The sequence below is a fragment of the Carcharodon carcharias genome, chromosome 20 (genome assembly GCF_017639515.1).
Source record: "Carcharodon carcharias isolate sCarCar2 chromosome 20, sCarCar2.pri, whole genome shotgun sequence".
NCBI lineage: Eukaryota > Metazoa > Chordata > Chondrichthyes > Lamniformes > Lamnidae > Carcharodon > Carcharodon carcharias.
In genome coordinates, this window is record NC_054486.1 from 4,960,689 (window position 1) to 4,979,468 (window position 18,780).

General features: G+C 40.1%; 1 protein-coding gene across 1 annotated transcript; it reads right to left on the reverse strand.

Moving 5' to 3' along the window:
- Positions 1-11,759: 11,759 nt before the first annotated feature.
- foxg1a (forkhead box G1a) lies at positions 11,760-12,989 on the reverse strand. The gene has a single exon (XM_041215181.1). It carries the CDS (start codon positions 12,987-12,989, stop codon positions 11,760-11,762), a length of 1,230 nt encoding a protein of 409 aa, XP_041071115.1.
- Positions 12,990-18,780: the final 5,791 nt, after the last annotated feature.

The following is an 18,780-nucleotide window of genomic DNA, read 5'->3' on the forward strand; positions in this document are numbered from 1 at the left end:
GCAAATAGACACAGGATACAAACATGGGGCAGATACAAATACAGAGGCAGATACACACACATATTCACACACAAATGGGGCAGATACACACACACAAGGGGACATAGACACACACAGGATTAGATACACACAGAGGGGCAGATACACACTCACAGGGCAGATACACACACACAAGGGCAGATATACACATGGGGCAGATACACACACAGATGAGCAGATAATCACACACACAAGGGCATGCACACAGGGGCAGATACATACATATGCACACAGAGACACACAGGGCAGATACATGCACACAAGGACAAGTATACACACACACACGCGCGCGTGCGCGTGCACACAGGGGCAGATACACATACCAGGGCAGATACACACACATGGGAGCAGATCAACATGCACACACACAGGACCATACACACACAGGGGGAAATAGGCACACAGGGACAGGTACACAGATACACCCATGCAGGGTAGATGTACACACACATGCACACACACACACACACACAGGGGCAGATACACATATTCATACACACATACAGGGCCAGATACACACACACATACAGGGGCATGCACACACACAAGGGCAGATATACACACACACAGGAGCAGATAAACACACACACACACACACTGGGGCAGATACACACACTGGGACAGATACACACATACACACATGCAGGAGTAGATACACACACACACATACATGCAGTGGCTGATATACACACAGACACAGAAGCAGATAAACACACACACATACACACACACATGGGCAGATACACACATACAAGAGGCAAATACAAACAAACACACCCAGGGCAGGTACACACATACATGGGGCAGAGGCACACAGGGGCATACACACACACAAACACAGGACAGGTAGACACAGGAAAAGATACAAACATGGGGCTGATACAAACACAGAACAGATACACACATACAAAGGACAGATACGCAACTACACACATGGGGCAGGTACACAAATACAGGGGCAGATACACACACAAACAAGGGCAGATGAACACAGGAGCAGATATACACAGAAAATAGATACTCACGGGGCAAACACACACAGGGCAGATACACAAATACACAAACAGGGGCAGTACACACACAAACAAGGTCAGATGAACACATGAGCAGACACACACAGGAAACAGATATACACAGGAGGCAGATACACACACTGCCTACATTTCCTATTATTGACATAAATTTGATATTGTGTGTAAGTAGTATTTCGAGTAATTAACCTAACCCTAAAATATAACAGTTAGCACAGAAACTGCAATACACTGAAACAGTTTAGCAATCAAATATTCTCAGTGACACTTTCTGTTTCTGAACTGCTCAATGTTAATACTAATTGCGAAGTAGGTTAAACATTAAAAATCACCCTACCTTCAGCTTTTAAGTTCAATAAACTACAGAGCAACATCAGAGTGATTTCAGGATGCTTTCGAGAAAGATATGCTTAGATTGGCAATTTATAAATCCGTCAAAGCGAATGAATGGATCGATTAATACTAGTCATTTAAAACAAACACTAAGATCATTGAAGATATTTAAAGTGACGGAACTGAAGTAAAATGATGCAGGTTTCCGATTGGTGATTAAACAACAAATACAAGGCAGAAAGCATGGACCGTCTGTTAACACCAAACATTATTATCACCCGCGCAATGACAAGTGAACTTTTTTTTTAAGTGGAAACACTGTTTATTACTTGTTTGGGGTTTGCAAATGGGCGGTGCAAATATTTTAAGGCGACACTCCTTATCAAGGGCAAAGAATTCACATAAAATTATTTGGATTTTAACTGTCCGCTTGAAATTTGTATATTTGGATTGAAGTGCTATCGATATTTACAAGTGCCCTTAACAGTCTACTACCGATGTAGTAGATTCTTAAAATGCACATATGACAATTTCTCTGAGATTATAAGAAAATTGTTTCAAAACAATACGGTAATGTTAACACAAGCCAATGACTATGTAGGTAATTACATAAAAGTTTTCACAAATAGATAAACACGCAAATCAATACAAATTAAACCTTGTATAATTTGTGACCAATTTCTGATAAATGACTCATTTTAAATGTGTGGTTGACATGTTTACGCAATGCTATCAACAGTGGGGTTTTTTTTTAGCACTTTGAACGTATTTTAAACATCAAAGTCGGTTTTAGCTTTAGTTTATTTTAACCAAGATGAATGAGTAATTTACAATAAGCTTGAGAGAAAACAACAATTATTTCTTCTCTATACGATCGCCCCTTATTGAGCATACAATTTGTGGCGTTGTTTTTCAATAATAAATTTAAGTATCACGAGGTACGCAACTCAAACAATTCGTTAGCAATACTTGAATTTTGGTATTTAAATTCGGTATTTGGTCAATGTGAATTTTCTCAGCGGAAATTTATTTCCAATGATTTTTTTTTTGCCAAGAGTGTAATATATATCAGGTTGATTGCGAGCTTTGGTGTTTTTTCAACAATCCTGCCTGTAATTGTGTGCACCAGTCCGAGGGTTGATGCACATTAGTTTCCCATTCGGAATCGAACGTTATTTACACGCTTCCGCGAATAAATTCTCGCCGAATCCCAAATGGTTTCCACAATGTAATTACATAGGAGTAGATTCTCAATTTCCTAAATACATCAAATAATATCAGAGGAGTCAATTCGTATTTACACGATGTAAATAATGGTTTAATATTGGCATCAATCAAACATGGGGTGTTATTCTGGCCTAGAATATTTACATAACTTTCTTTTACAAATTGAACTATTTCATGTTTAAGGTCGTTTTCAGAACAAAATAAATTGCCTTTAAAATGTTGATTTCTCTTGTTCTGTTTCAGAAGTAATGTCTAATAAAATAGAACATGGTTACACAGAAATAGGTTGGAACCACTTTTAAAGAGCTTGGAAAATGGCTTGTCTCTCAGAAGAGAAGGGGAAAACCTGGCTTCATTTGTGAAATTAATTTTAGCGAAAGGGGGAATTGAAATGAATCGTAGGAGATAATTATTATAAAACTGACAGGATACAACTGCTAATGCACAAAGACAAGGTGTAGTGTAATTGTTAAATCAATTACCAGCATTTTATATTAAATATTGAGGTGTGAACTTTGCGCAACTTCAATAGCTGACATTGTGCTTCCTGAGAGGATTTGACATTTGGACGGTAACATGCAAGGAAATTGTTTACTTCACGTGACAAAAAGCCTTGCAAATACTTTACTGCTCTTCTTGGGTATTTAATTCCGTTGAGGAAAATGATTTGGTTAGTTTGGGCATTTCCACTGTCCAGAATTCTCCATGGTGTAAGCAGTACACACGGGCGGCTCCTTCACTGGATAACCTGTAGCCTCTCAGTTATTCGTCAACGTCAGAGTCTATAAAATCATACCTACAGTTACTTATACTAAATAAATAATCTTTCACTTCGCCCTTCTTAATGAAATATCTAAATATGGGCAAACAAGATCCCTGTGTTTAATGACATCGAGCCCACTGGAAATGATCTTATTTATTTGCTAAAATAATAAGGTCTATGTCCCTTATGCGTTTTGAAATAATTTCCTAATGTACACACGACTTTCTCTTTCTACCTCCCTACATGAACAGTTCTATGTCTATAACAGACTGTTATTGCTAATGATATAAAATCACAGCGTTGTTTCCAGTAGTCAGAGTCTTGGCGGCCGCTTCGTGGTTTGCGAGTTTGTGGAAGATACAGAGGTGAGGATTGGCCAAAACAAATACAAAAATACCTAGGAAAACCCAGCAGGTCTGGCAGCATCTGCGGAGAGGAATACAGTTAACGTTTCCGAATGACCCTTCAACAGAACTAAGTAAAAACTAAGTAAAAAAGGTTGGCCAAACTGATTCTTTCAGGTTTAAGGGGAACATTAGATTGAATCTGAAATACCGCGTTCCGAATCAAAGTTAATGTTCGTCCAATATCTTGCACGTCATTTTCTATTGTAGAGTCAGTCGGTGCACCGAGATTTGGTAAATCCCAGGTTCATTATTTTTTTTCAAATCAAATCCCTGGAGTGAAAGCCATTGTTTGCTGCTGCTGGGCACATTTGTAAATCATGCACCAATAACCTGTTTGGTTTGGGCACACACAGGCGCCCATTTTAGGCAAACTGCAATTGAATATTTAAGAGCGGTTAGAGATATGAGGTACAGTTAAATTGTATCTTCCCATGACTCGACGCACAAAGAATTTTATCCTTAAGGCGGCTTGATTTAAAAAAAATGTATCAAACGTTTAAGCTCCCTGTTAATAAGCTCAATGGTGTTGTTTGGCGGACTTTATCTGCAGAACAATAAAGAGTTTCGCAACGCCTGCGTGATCAAAAGTAGTTATATTATGAAAAGTCCTACTGCCTGAAAGATATCCGATAGATATTCCGGGTGTCAAAATATTAAGCGACAGCAGAAATTCAACGAAAAGGAGGTATTAAACCTAAGCTTATAAATCTGCGCCGATAAATGTTATTTCAGTTATACCCAAAACATGTTTACACTCCCAAATGATGTAGAATTTATCGTTTATCATAGCAAGCCCAATAGATATACAGCTTCAACTGATTAATGGATACACGCACTGCTTAAAAACAAACTTTGCCCATCGTTTCTCCAAGGTAAGGTAATTGTTCGCAAAATTTCGATAATTTTTATCCCTTAAATTATTTTCGTTTTGCCAACTATCCAAGTAACTCGATGAAACAATATATTTTATTTATTTAAATACGTTTGAGGATCACAAAGAGAACATGTTTGGTAATTTGGAAAGTGAAGCGTGTGATTTAAACATGAGCTCCTCTTTGAGTGAACATGGGATGTCTGCTAAGTCTGCCGGCCGACACCTTTCTGAGCGTTTACATATCCACCTTGTTATTATAGCACGGGTCGCTACCGGGCGTGTTCCAGGCGCTGAGGTTTGCCAGTGTAAATCTGGGACCCGATTCTGCTCCGAGCGAAGAGGAAGTGAGCCCACTCTTTTCTCCGGAGCCAAGTCGAGTTCCTGACTTCGGGCTTACACGACAACTCCGGAGGCCCGTGAGAAGAGCACCCGCATCGTGCCGGCAGTGCTGCCTATGCGTAATGTGCAAAAGACAATCGAATACACGCATTATGTTTTTGAAACACAGACACAAGCTGTGAAGAAAAGCGAGAGATGGGAAGAAAGAGCGAGATTTAGACAGACAGCGAAAGAGACTCCCTCATTGCTTTACCAACAGCGCCCCCACGCTACCACTCGCTTCGTGATAAAACTTCTGCCTTTTGAAAAGGTTAGCGGTTGTCAAAAGAAAATCAAAGAGGAAAAGAAGCTAAACTTATCTGTCTTCTGGCGGCTTAATCCGCGTTCTCATTTCTAGCATACATTAGATCACAAGCAACATCTGTGATTTCTGATGTTAAATGGACAACGTGAAGACTTGTCAGGCTTCTGTGCTGAAACTCTTCACCAGACCGAAAAAGAACAGTTTGAGCTTTTCGTGAAAATGTCTCGGGATTTAAGATGACTTATCAGTGAAATGTGTTTAGCTGTGTGTTGAAATTGAACAAAATACTGCCTAGATTGAGTTCACAACAGCAAAGCACCGCAAACAGTGACCTGTCACAATCAATAACGTTAATCTCCAAGACCAGATCGGCAACTCACGCGATGCCCAGCCTGCGAGGAACAATTGCACCCAACTATTTAACTGTTTAGCCCGCCCGTACGCAAATAAACGCATTTGCAAACACATTTATTCTGGGAGATAACAGAACAACATTTTTTGTTTAGCGTACCAGCAACGGATTTATGGTCTATTATATCTGTATACATTAATTTCCTTATATCAGCCGCATAACGTTTTATAAGTGGGTTGAAAAAAACGTTTATTTTCCAGATTATTAGATCGGCCTGTCAATCGGCAAATGGATATTAACTTTTATAATAATATAGAGATGAATTAGTTATAATATTTTGAACTGTACCTCGGTCAGAATTGAAGATATTGCATATTATATATAAGCATAAATGATAATATGGGAAATGACCCTATTTACAATCTCTACATAAAGAATCATGTAAGTGTGATGGACTGAAATCTTGCGTTCTTTGATTAACATGAATCTTTTGTACTGTGCTGTTAATCAGCTGTTAAAAAAAGGCAAACTAAAGTTTACGTTTTAACCTATTACCTCGCCGAAACAGTAAATAGCTAAATTTCACGCCAAAGCTGTTAAATGTGAGCCCTGAATGTATAGAACCTAAAATATATGTTTATCATTTATCCTTGGAGATGTAAAAAAATACTTAGAATATAAACCCGACATGCTTAACACGCAGGATTGTATTCTAGTGAATGTGAAATATCTCAAGTTTTGCTAAACGTGTTGCAAATGTACAGGGAGGTAAAGAGTTTCGATAACACTCCACGCGATGGAGAATGCAAACCTGCATTTTAATTACAATTATCACTTGAGAACGCTTTTTATTGCACTAACATAGTGTTTGAAATTAATTTCAAGTGATAAATTTTACATTCACATCTTTCACTAACTATAGCGGTGCAAGCTACACACATGCGCCGTACGTCATTTCAAAGAATTGAGAATTTTTATATTTTGAATACAAACACAGGAGCTTTTAAAACTTGCGCCAGAAATGTCGATGAAGATAATCTAAAGACAATGGGGTTGATGTTGTCTGTGAAACACAATAAAGAACAATGGCCTTCTGCACAGATATAACATCACAACAATCAACATCTTTTCGGCATTTTGTTACATAATTTTAACCTTATGATGACATATGAAATAAGTTCAAGCGCCATTTTGGGTATTGTGTAGTTTTACATATTTTGTCAATACTTTATTTTCGCTAAATGTTTTCCTTTCATGTATTCAGTAACCGCCTCACAATGGAATATGTGATTTGAATGTCCTCTAACACATTTACACGTAAATTTAATATGAAGGAACAATTTGCAGAATATTTATCGAGAGATAAATAGAAACTAATTTAAGGCTGCTCAGTAACAGCACAGAAATGTTACTGGAAAATATGTGGATCCTTTTAGATAGGCGCTAATTATATTCCTTTGTTTCCAATTACCATATGTCAGGTTAATAAAATATTACATACAAGTGACTCATCTAAAGTTTGCTTAAAACTTTGAAATTTAAATAATCAAATAATTAAAACGAATAGCCTCCGTAAAGAAAATCAAACGTATGCAAATTGAGGGCGCTGATTGTTTTGTTTTTAATCAGAAGTTATTTGTTTAACATTTTAGTTATCGCGGATAGAGAATATGTGTTTCCTTTTAGTAGCATTTTGCTCTATTTCATTTATTCCACTGTTGGTTTTACTGGTTACCTACCTAGTATGAGGTGATTGAGGCTAAACTCTTGGTCCGGTTCTATGCCGTTGCCATCTGTTTCCAGACAATTGGAGTGAGACTTGGCCTGTAAAGTTTACAGTGCGCGAGAACTCCGCCCTCTGGCACCATTCACACATCCTAAAACCGCTAATGATGTTCACCTTCACCTTTGCCTAACCCAGCAAACACCACGTTTGACCCAAACGGGTCGAGCCGAAATTTCGATCCTGATTTATCAGAGACAATTCCTTTTAAAGCGGGTTAAATAACTAATCAAACAAATAAAAACACCTTGCTAAGTAGTCAAAACTGTCTCTTTTTTTTCCCCTAACATAGGCTTGTGGAGCTAGGAGATAGATAAATAGAAATCAACCGAGGGCAAGGCATTACTTGTTCTCTATGAATAAACTGAAACGTTTTCGAAGAGAACACAATGCTGGAAAAAATATTCTTTTCTCGACTGTTGAGATTGTATTTTGCGATTAATTAGATTTCGTCTAGAACAATCGGAAATTATATGACTGATTTCGACCAATCCTCGACGTATTGTCCCAAGAATCGCCTCCCATTGTAAGAGCTGACAATAAAGTATTGCTGCATTACCCCTAATATTAGACAGGGATCCTGTACATCACCTTCCACACCAGTTATTAGATTCAGTTCATATTCTAAGTGAAGGTTTTCCTCATCTAAATCCGTGCAATAATAAACTCTGGTCTACATTTGACTTGTGTGAAAAAACCCCACATTTATACTTGATATGCTTCCACTTTGCGGTACATTGCATTAACAGGAACAATTTACAACGCATAATTTCGCTTTTTGATTTTTTTCCCTCAGTCATTTCATCATAATTTCGAGGCATTTAGCCAACCGGGTACACTAAACTATTACGTTCGAAACGAATGATTTCACCATGGAAAATATATTGTACTTTGAAACTATTGGTTAAGAGGTATTGTTCTGATCATTGTGGAATGTTCCATTCTAAAATTTAGAGCTATCTCGGCGTCATAGAGCATCAGGTAACCTCCTTGCGTCTATTTAACATGACTGCATTTCTTTAACTTGGCCTGCCACTGGGTTTGGTGTGCTTTAGTGCAAAGGTAATTGGAGATCTGATGTGGTTTCAGGCTGGATGTCCCCTCAATCACAGCCAAGCAGAAAAACTGTCGGGATCCAGTCCCCCCTCCCAATCCGTCCACACACACAGCAACTTGGCAATAGGATAGTAATTCAACTGTGATATTAAATACACCGTTCCCTTTTGTTTGAATCGCTCAGTCCTGCGTTGATCCTGGGGCAGGTTTACACATTAATAAAAACTCATTTATGACTACAAGTAATCATAAAAGCATTTGGATGCCTATTCTGGCATCATTGCAAATACCCTGTGAAAATTTGTACCGCAAATTCGCAGTTTTTTTAATGTGGAGCTAGCATAAAGTCTTCACATTATGTATTCTGTAAAATCGTGGTGGTGATTCGAGTGTTATATAAACTAACGTCTTAGTCCCAGAGTCTAAATCACAGTTCAAGAAAAACAATGAAATAAAAACTGTGCGGTGCAATATCCACATACACAAGTTTCAAACAATCCGAGCCGAATTACAGAAAGAGGTAGAATTGTGGACTTACCCAACGCAAGACACTGGTCGGCTCCTCGTCCCAATTCAGTTCAGAGGTAAGACAGGAGAATGTTCCTCTCTTCATTCCGTAAAACGACACTTTACGAAAAACTTTTACACTTTTCCCCAATTGTATACTGTTCTGTTTGAAGTTACATTGAGGTTAAATAGGTAACCGGGCCACAGGTCTGAAAAGCACGAGGTGCCTTGAAATTCTGCTGCAGTAAAATATTCAGCACTCAATAAAGAAACTATGCGTTTTGTTAATTTTCTAATAAGCTGTACACAGCATATTTATCAGCAGATAGATTAACTTTATTTTCTAGTCCCGGAGCGCGGCTTTGAGGAAAGAAACGCGGATATTTTCTCCGTAACACGTATGTAGCAGTCAGCGGCACCAATAACAGACAACGTCACTGCGTCTTGCCACTATGTAAATTAACCTTAACGTTCCTTTAGCAGGCAAAAAAAAAATATTATTAATAGATCCCCTCAATAGTGCCTGGCATATCATCCTTTCTTTTTTCATAGAAATTTGGCTGTATTTAATTCACGAGACACACTTCCTTCTTCCCCATAACCCCGCTTAACATTGCAGCGATAACATCTAGAGCACAGATTGATTCTCCTTCGGGCCTATTGTGTGAGGCATTGGCCTTCTTGCATTACTCGTGGGCATATTTAATGTGATACAAGAAGAACAAATAAGGATAGCACCCCGCGCAGGAGTACAGGCGGATCGAATTTGCCAGAAATGTGTTAGTAAAAGTTCCCACACAATATGGAATCTTCCGAGCCCAGATATTGTCATGGAGAGCTTGAATACTTTTAGTGATAAGTCACAATGCCAAGAGAATTAGTTTCAGGATCGCTGTATAAATTCATTTAATCTGAAATGAAATAATAAATGTACATGGCATTCAATGGTACAGGCTATCATTTATACTAAATATTTTATTTAATAATCCGCTTCCGTTTCTGAAGCTTCAAGATGTCCAAAGTACAGGTAACACTGGGCAACCTTCTGCTCTAACATTCATTTGTTCTCATTGGTCTTACACTTCAATGTAATTTTGCAAATAATAGTTCACCATTATTAGAATAATTCAGCAAATAAAATATTAATTTATAAACTTTCAACTAAGTTTCCTGGTGGGTCGTTCCCTTTTTTTTAGATTTTATATGCATTATTGTGGGGTGAGTTGGGTTATTAATGTGTCTTTTGAAGACTGCGTTGTTTCAAACTCTTCAGCATGGTTGTAGAAGGACAGGGTTCATGCTCAGTGAAACCAGATTTAGCGTTTACATCAAAAACATGGCACAACTATACTCACTGTTTTAAAATATGCATCTCAGCGTGCTCTGGGTGATTTATCATTTAAATAAATGGCACATGATGGACAAATGATTTAAGGAATAGCACCGACAGTGAAAATAAATGTTGATAGGTAGTGCTTTAAAAAATATTCCTAACTTATTCTTGTTCATTTTGAAATATCTAATTTGTAATATGCTGAAAATTGAACGTTGAAAGGCAGATTGTGTGAATGTGTAACATCTATTAAGAACTGTAACAATTATTTTTTTGCCCGTATAAAATTGAAAATGTTAATTAAACTGGAACCTAACTCAGTCATTGTACCATCCATCCAGGTTAAACATGGGTGACTACAAGAGGATAAGTTGGGCCCACATAACGCGGACTTTCATTGCCTACAACTCTAGTAGACTTTCCTCTCATGTTGATGGAATACAGGAATGCACGAGGCATGAAAGTCCCCATTTAAAAAAAAAATATTACTGCGGATCGCTATTGCATTTAGCGGTGATAAAGAAGAGGACAAGATGTCAACATTTCTGAATGTAACCTATTTTTTTTATTTCGGTGCCTTCTGTATAGTAAACATTTTAAGTGACAACACGGGCATATGATCACAATATCACAATCATGAAATTTAGAGACGACATTAACAATCACTCAAGGAATTTATGAGGCATTTAAGCAACACAAGTTACACGTCCGCAAAATTTATCCTTTAAGTACAATAGGTTTACACATTTCACTACATTTACATAAAGAAATGAAAAGGGAACTGTTAGTGACCACATACATCGAATTATGCACAACACAAACTAAAGGCAATCATCAATTGTGTCCCCTTCTGATTCTTTGCAGGCAGTGTTGTAAACTGGAAAATAGGAATTATTTTCAAAGTACTTGTTCTTTTAAACAAGGAGTGCATTTCTAGCCCCGTCTTTGGTCTAAAAGTAAACATGAACCATTTTGTAACCAAATGGATAAAATGACCGAAAGGTTAGGCATGTTTTAAGTAAGGTTACGAAATACAAATCAAACTTTAAATTTCGATTATTTTTAGTGTAAAATGTTTCCGCCAATGTTGAAATCAGCAGCCACCAACAAAGGTAACTTCTAATACTGCAAACATAGACATTTGGTGGACAAGTGGAACCGAGCTAATTTAAACTTAGTTGGAATGTAGTCATTTTAAATACACAGTCTACATTAATTTAACTAGTGGTTTGCTATCTAACCCGCCTCAAATTGCACATTGCAGAAATTGAATAAACAAACAACCCTACGGGATTTGACAAAATGCAGACAGAAATGGGGACTTGAATAAAAATACCTGGGCTTTTTTGAGAATTATTTACAACGCAAATGTGTGTAAAATGTTAACTTACAGTCTTTTCGAAGGGATTTGTTAGTGTATTAGAGGGTTTGAAGAGGGCCCCTGGTTTTGATGTGTGAAGTAATCAGAAAGTCCTCCAGAAAGTCCTGTGGAGAAACTTGGCAAAGAAGGTCTTAGAGACTCACAGGGGAGAGTTGAAGGCGCCTGTGGAGACGTGGAAGATGCTGTCCTGGCCGTCATTGAAGTGCTGCTTTGAGAAGTCATTGAAGGGTGAGGAACATGGGGGAAAAAGTAACTTGTCTGTCCTGCCAGGAGATTTACCGAGCAGGGGTTTAACGAATATGTCCCCGAGCACGGAACAGACAAACCACACGGCACTGAAGCAGCCAAGGCGGCTGCAGCCGTTAGGTGATGGGTGGCATAAGGGATTTCTCCGTTAACAAGTCTATCTACACTTAAGCCGTTTGATGTTGGAAATGAGTGGTTGTTTGCCAGCGAGTTCTGAGTTAACACCGAGCTGTAGGACATCGGGTGACTGGGATAAGGTGAGGTGGTTCCATTATAACTTAAGGTGCTGCTCGCTCGGGGGTGATGCAGGGACAAGAAGGGAGACACGGGCCAATATAGGGAGCCCGCCCTATCCATGAATGTCAGTCCGGTCGAGGTGAGGCGCGCTCCCCGCTTGAAGGCTAACTTTGCCCTCGATGTTGTGGATCTCCTACGAAGTTTGCCGGTGGTGCCACCTATGAAGACATCGTCACTAGATGGATCCAACATCCAATAATTCCCTTTCCCCGGGTCATCGTAATGCCTCGGAACTTTCACGAAACATTTGTTCAGACTTAAATTGTGCCGAATGGAGTTTTGCCAGCCCTGCTTGTTCTCCCTGTAGTAAGGGAAATTCTTCATGATGAACTCATAGATGCCATTGAGCGTGAGGCGTTTCTCGGGGCTCTGCCGAATTGCCATCATGATGAGGGCATTATAGCTAAACGGGGGCTTCTCGTATTTGCCATTTTTCTTCTCTCCCTCCTTGCCGGCGTCTCCCTCCTTCCCGTCGGCCTTCTTGTCTTCCTGCTTCTCCTTCTCTTCCGAGCAGGGCGGCTCTGCCGAGCTGTTCTCACTTTTGCTGAGAGTATTTTCAGACTTGGACTCCACCGCTGGCAAAATGTTTTTGTCCTGCTCTTCAGGGGCAGATCGGTGACGGTTGTCACTCTGAACCGCTTCGGGCACCAGGCTGTTTATGCTGAACGACGATTTCGGAATCATTTTCACTTCTTTCTTATCTCCCATGTCCAACATCACACACAGGTAAAATTACAGCAGCACAGTTGGACCGCAATCGCAAACGCTGGCAACTCATGTAGTAAAAAAAAAAAAGAGCCACTACTTCATGTTCTTAAAAACACGTCGAGCCGAGCCAGCTTGCCACAATTCATCCCGGCCCCTGGCCGCTCGGTTCCAAACACTCGCTGCAACCTTTTCACTCACTGCCCAATCAGAGCCCGCGGCGCGCCTGCGCGTCGGCCCAGCCCCCAGCCAATCAGCGCTGCCCCTCCTCCTCCGCCTCCTCCTCCTCCCCCTCCTTCCCGCGGAGGGTTACAATCCCAGGGCGGGAGGCGAGAAGGAGACCCCATCACCGCCGGCACCACTTCCCCCCCACCCACCCCCAACCACCCCCCCCCCCCACCAACGCCTCTCCTTCCACCACCAACACCCCCCCGCCCCACTCCACCGACCCTCCCAGCTCCTGATCTCCTACCACCATCCAAACCCCCGGCACCCAGCACTCATAGCAAGGCGGGTACGTCAATATTTTTTTCTCTCTCTCTCTCTTGTTGTTGCAAGTTTGTTTATCCTTTCAAGAAAGGGAATTAAAGTAGAGCGGGGGGGGAGGGGGTGGGAAGAGACGCGGGACTACTTTCTATCTCCGAGGGTGCAATCGCAGTTTGCAAAATAATAATCTTCAGAGTGCTGCAATGAAGGACTGAGTATTGATTGATTGGTGGCATTGTACCCCTTTCCAATGCTCCCACCACGTCTTCCAGCCTCAGTGTGCTTTTTGCATGTGATGGAATGGGAACAACTTGGAGTTGGTGTGTCTGGTGCTCGATGCTGCTCTGCCTCTCGTTGTGCGAGCGCTCGGCTGGGAGCAGGGGCCGAGGGCTGAGGGATCTGGGGGAGCCGGTAAAGGAATGGGGGGGGGGGGGTGGGGGGGTGCTGCTGTAGTCTGGCTGGCACCGCAAGCCCGCTCCCCGAGCACCCACCCCGCTCTCCAAAGCCACATCTCCCGGCTGACCTGTGACCAACTTCTCCAATCCGTCCATTCCATCAAAGTCTCTATCATTCGCTCTGATCCTTTTGCTATCAGTCATCTTAGATCCATGATGGCGGATGGGGCATGTGGATAATCAGTTGTAGATTGGCAGTGACTTTATAGCGGTTCAAATACAATAAAATCCTGGCTTTATATAGATCTATTTTTTAAAAAAATCCTTACAACGAATGAGTGATCCCAGTGTTAACCTGCAGACCTGGTTTTCTGGTGTGTAAACCTATTTTATCTAATCCTTTGTTCCGTTTCTTAAGGATTGCCTGTTAATTAATTAAAACGCTTATTAAAAAAAATAACAAGAAGCGCATTAGTGCGCAAATACTTCGCGTTCTACTTATTGCTTCAGACCTGGATGCGAGTTTGCTGTTTGGTGGTGGAGTGTTTTACAAAGTGTTGACATTTATAATAGGCTTTTCCTGTTTTACTTGGGGCTGGGGTATTTCATTCGGCAGGGTCACGCCGCGAAGCTGGGACGCCGCGCTCCCTCCAAACGTTAAACCGCTGAAGCGACCGATGCGTCAAATCGAAGACGGTGCCAAGCACTCGAACTCCTACAGCAAGCGGCCGGTCGGTGGATTCTGATTCCATTTTCGTGGTAACGCTAAACGCCTCCTCTCGTTTTAACTGAATGATATGCCGGAGTTAAATACAAACAAACACGCACTCTTGGTCCTCTATTCCGCAGGCCCTTTTAACACAGGCACAATCCGAACTGAGCTTCCTATAAAGTGATGAGTATTTTAAATGAATATCCGCAAAATAGCATTAAACGTCGACTGCAAGAAATAACGCACATAATAATGTCAAAATGAGGCTGCATGGCAAATGAGAACAGTGCATGGGTTCGATTACTAATACCATTTTTGTTTAAAAGCTAGGCCTTTACCAGGAGCCTCTGCTATATATTCCAGTCATTGAACTAACCTAGAAAGCATATACAAGGGCATCGAAGAAATCAAATATTTGCACCCTTTTGGTGTGGTTCTATGGTATAAATCAGCTAAAGGGAGTTCCCCATTTTAAAACACTGCAATAACTGAGGCCAAAAGGTCACCAGTAAAATCTGTGTAAGGTCATAAATTGTTTCATATGCAGTGTGTGTGTGTGTTGGTGTGTGGGGTGGGGGTGGGGGGCGGTGGTGCGCGCACGTATTTAAAGAAAGCTAATTGTAAACCGTTCGCTTATTTTCTCGGTTTATATTTAAAGTCTCGTCTGACCTGCTCATTTTCTTACTCAGTCTAGCATGAAATGATTTAGCGTAACCGGATTCCTGGGAAAGGACAGGTTACATAAACATTTACTGATGTGGGGTAACTACAGTACTTGTACTCTGATATGCAGGAAGGAAAGTGTTGATTAACACGAAGAGAGAGAAAAAACGAGATTAGCTGATTGCAATGCTCATATGTGCAAGCGGTCATTGAATTTTTTAAAAAAATAGACACAGCTGTTGTTTGCATTGATCCACTGTTGTTGCTATGATTTAACAATACTTAAATCAGCATTTTTGTGTAACAATTTTGAATCGTTTACAAATGTGTATTCCACGCTGATTTTGGAAGACTGAAAGGAGCAAACGATGCTGGTTCTGATGTATTATAATATTTTGAATTCTGTTTATTTAACATAATTTAAGTTTCATAAGTTGGCCCGAAAGGAGAGAGATTTCATGTTGACTCAGGGAACCTAACAGACGGAGACAGATGTGAAACATTTGGAATTGGGGTTTTAAGATTCAATGAAGCTTGTCTTAAGTTAACTTATTTTTTTTGATACTATAGTAAGTAGCTGGACGGGCAAATAAATATACAGTTTATTGGAAACACTTAATCCCTCAATACAATAGGTCAACCTGCCATTATAGAAATTGTTGCCAGAATTAACAAAGACAGTGAGCATAAACTTTAAAGGACATAGTAATAATAATTAAAATGTGTCATGATGTGATTTAACCCAAGTCTGAATCACAAGGCAAAAACGGGAGAAAAACGAAAGAGCGAGAGCAGCTGAGAAATGTATTGCGATCAATGTGGGGTTAAGGGTCTTTCTCACCTTTAGCATCAGATTAGAAAGGAAGGTTTAACACAACGATTTTTAAAAATCTGTGTATAGAAATATATTTTGAAGGCTGTGGTGCGGTTCGCGTTGTGAAATTTTGAGATTTTGAAAATGCAATTTATTTTAATTAATCCTGTTTTTGTGTCTGCTGCAGAATTTTACCTTTGACCTTCAATGGAAAGAAACCTGTGCATACAAATGGCGCCCCGGGTATTACATTTTCCCACTGTCACGGGGAACCCAGGCACTCGCCGCACTAATAATGCACGAGAATAATGTGACAATTATCAGCTTGGAACTTTTTAAAAAAAAAATATGACGTGATATTTTAGATACTGCACATTGAAGATGTTGTCTCTCTGTTGTATACGGCTAACGGTGAAATCTAACGGATTTATAAATGTCAAATAAAGTTGGAAAAGCAACCCCCCCCCCCCAATCTCCACCAAGATTCCTATTTGTTATTGATTAGGTTCATTGGCTTGGTACGGTTCAGCAAAACTATGACAGCAAACTACAAAAACTGAATTAACCATTATCCCAGTCAGATTTTACCACGTCTCAGAATTGATGATGACGAATAAGTTAATATCAGGACATTTCTGATATGTGACAGTGTTTGCGAGGTACAGCTAAAGTGTTGTCGGTGGGGGGCGGGGGGTGGGGGGTGGTCAGTTTATTTAAAACATTAGATCAACTTGTTCTGAATTTGAACAGAAATATATACACGCTGGGTTGGCACGGAGCAAAGTATGTTTTTTTTAAAAAATATAATTTCTTTATCCGCAAGTCATCTGAACGGGGTTTGGATTGACAGACGATTGAAGGAATCGACGATTAAATTCTTCTCCCAGTGACTAAGTAAAACACTTAACTGACTGCAGGCGCTAATAATTAGTGATTGAAAGTTTCTGTATTTAGCGTGCTGCATGTTTCTGAAGTGCTTTTTGTTACAGGTTGTATTATTAGGTTTGCGAAAACAGTAGTGAACTAAACTTCCCAGTTAGTGGTCTTCGCACCAGGGAAGTGTTACTTGGTATAGCAGCCCTGCCTCGTCACTCATTAACTCCCCGTAGGTTGTCAGCGGCTGCTCAGTACTAAAACGAGCACCAAACTAAATTAAGAGCCCGATGATTAAGATGAACGTTTACCGGCACTGTCATTTGCAGCATCTTTCCATCATAACATTGTGTCACTGGGCACTTCTCTTGAAAACTGCAGGAAAGAAAACACTCTCTCTCTCTCACACGCACACACACACCACATACACACACAAAGCCAGAAGATAGCCGCTCACTCCGAGTTTGCCCCAGTGTAAACAAAAAAAACTGTCATGCAGATAGCAATTGTTGTAACAGAAGCAGTCTGTCATCACTAAATGCACTTGAAAATAAAACTAAAAAACAGAAGCAATATTTAAGCAACGCTAGAGGAATGTCTTAAACAAAAGAAAATAAGATTGAGATGAGGAGGTTTCGGTGTATATATGGCCTGTGGTCGAAATGCAGCAGATGACAGAAGCCATTGTTTGCATGACAACCTTGTTATCCACCAAACCTACGGGTTTTTTTTTCTTTTTCCTAACCCTAAAGTGCATTTTTTTAAACGTACAGGTCCTGAGGCGCACTATAAGCGAACATGCACGCAACACCACATTGAGGCGTGACGAACAATCGCTGTGAACCGCGGAATATAGTCGGGATATTGAGCACACAGCTACAAATCCCTGTAAACGCGTCTCAACAGACGGAATAATTTACTGTGTGGGTGTTGAATGAACCTGAGTCGGATCTAGATATTCAGTATAATGTACCCCGCATTTACACTGCAGAAGGTCTTGGCGCAGAAAAAAAAAAACAGATTAATCCGAAATGGGTACAAGTTAATGATAACAGAGAAAAAAAAATCTTCTTTGCAACCTGCTGAAACCGGCGGAGTCAAACATAAATAAAATGAAGAAAAGAGTTGACGTTTCGAGTCCTCATGACCCTTCGACAGAACTCGAAACGTCAACTCTTTTCTTCTCCGCCGATGCTGCCAGACCTGCTGAGTTTTTCCAGGTAATTCTGTTTTTGTTTTGGATTTCCAGCATCCGCAGTTTTTTTGTTTTTATAAATAAAATGATCCGAATCAGAAACTAAATTACGTGAATAATTTTCTAATTGGCTAAGGAATTCTGTTTTATTTTTCGCGAAGTACCACCCGAAAGGTTCAAAGATCAACACGAGGTTCTTAGGACACATATGCTAATCCACACATCTTTCTCTTTGATCCTGATTTCAGGTGGAAGTGAGTGAGCTTGGTACATGCATCCTAAGAAATCTGTACCAGCAAATATTATGCTTCCGAGAGTCCCCATTATTGTAGAACATTCCGAACAGCCAACAGTTTTGCACGTTACAAGAGTCAGGCATTACATTCACAGTGCTTCAAGTTACAACCTTCCACATCTTTAAAAAGACCAATTTTAAAGATTCGAATCGATACTTTCATGTAGTATAATAAAAAAAAAGATAACTGTATTATCACTTCATTTAGGATTTGGACATGCTGATTGCCTATTTCCGGCCTTATCATCTGCTCATTTAATGGCTGGGTAGATGGATGGTCGGAATGACTGTTTATGAAGTTTACATTCCTAAACATTAAAACATTTGCCCCAACGGCTGCAGACCCTTTTCGTTTTTCTCTCCCCCTGAG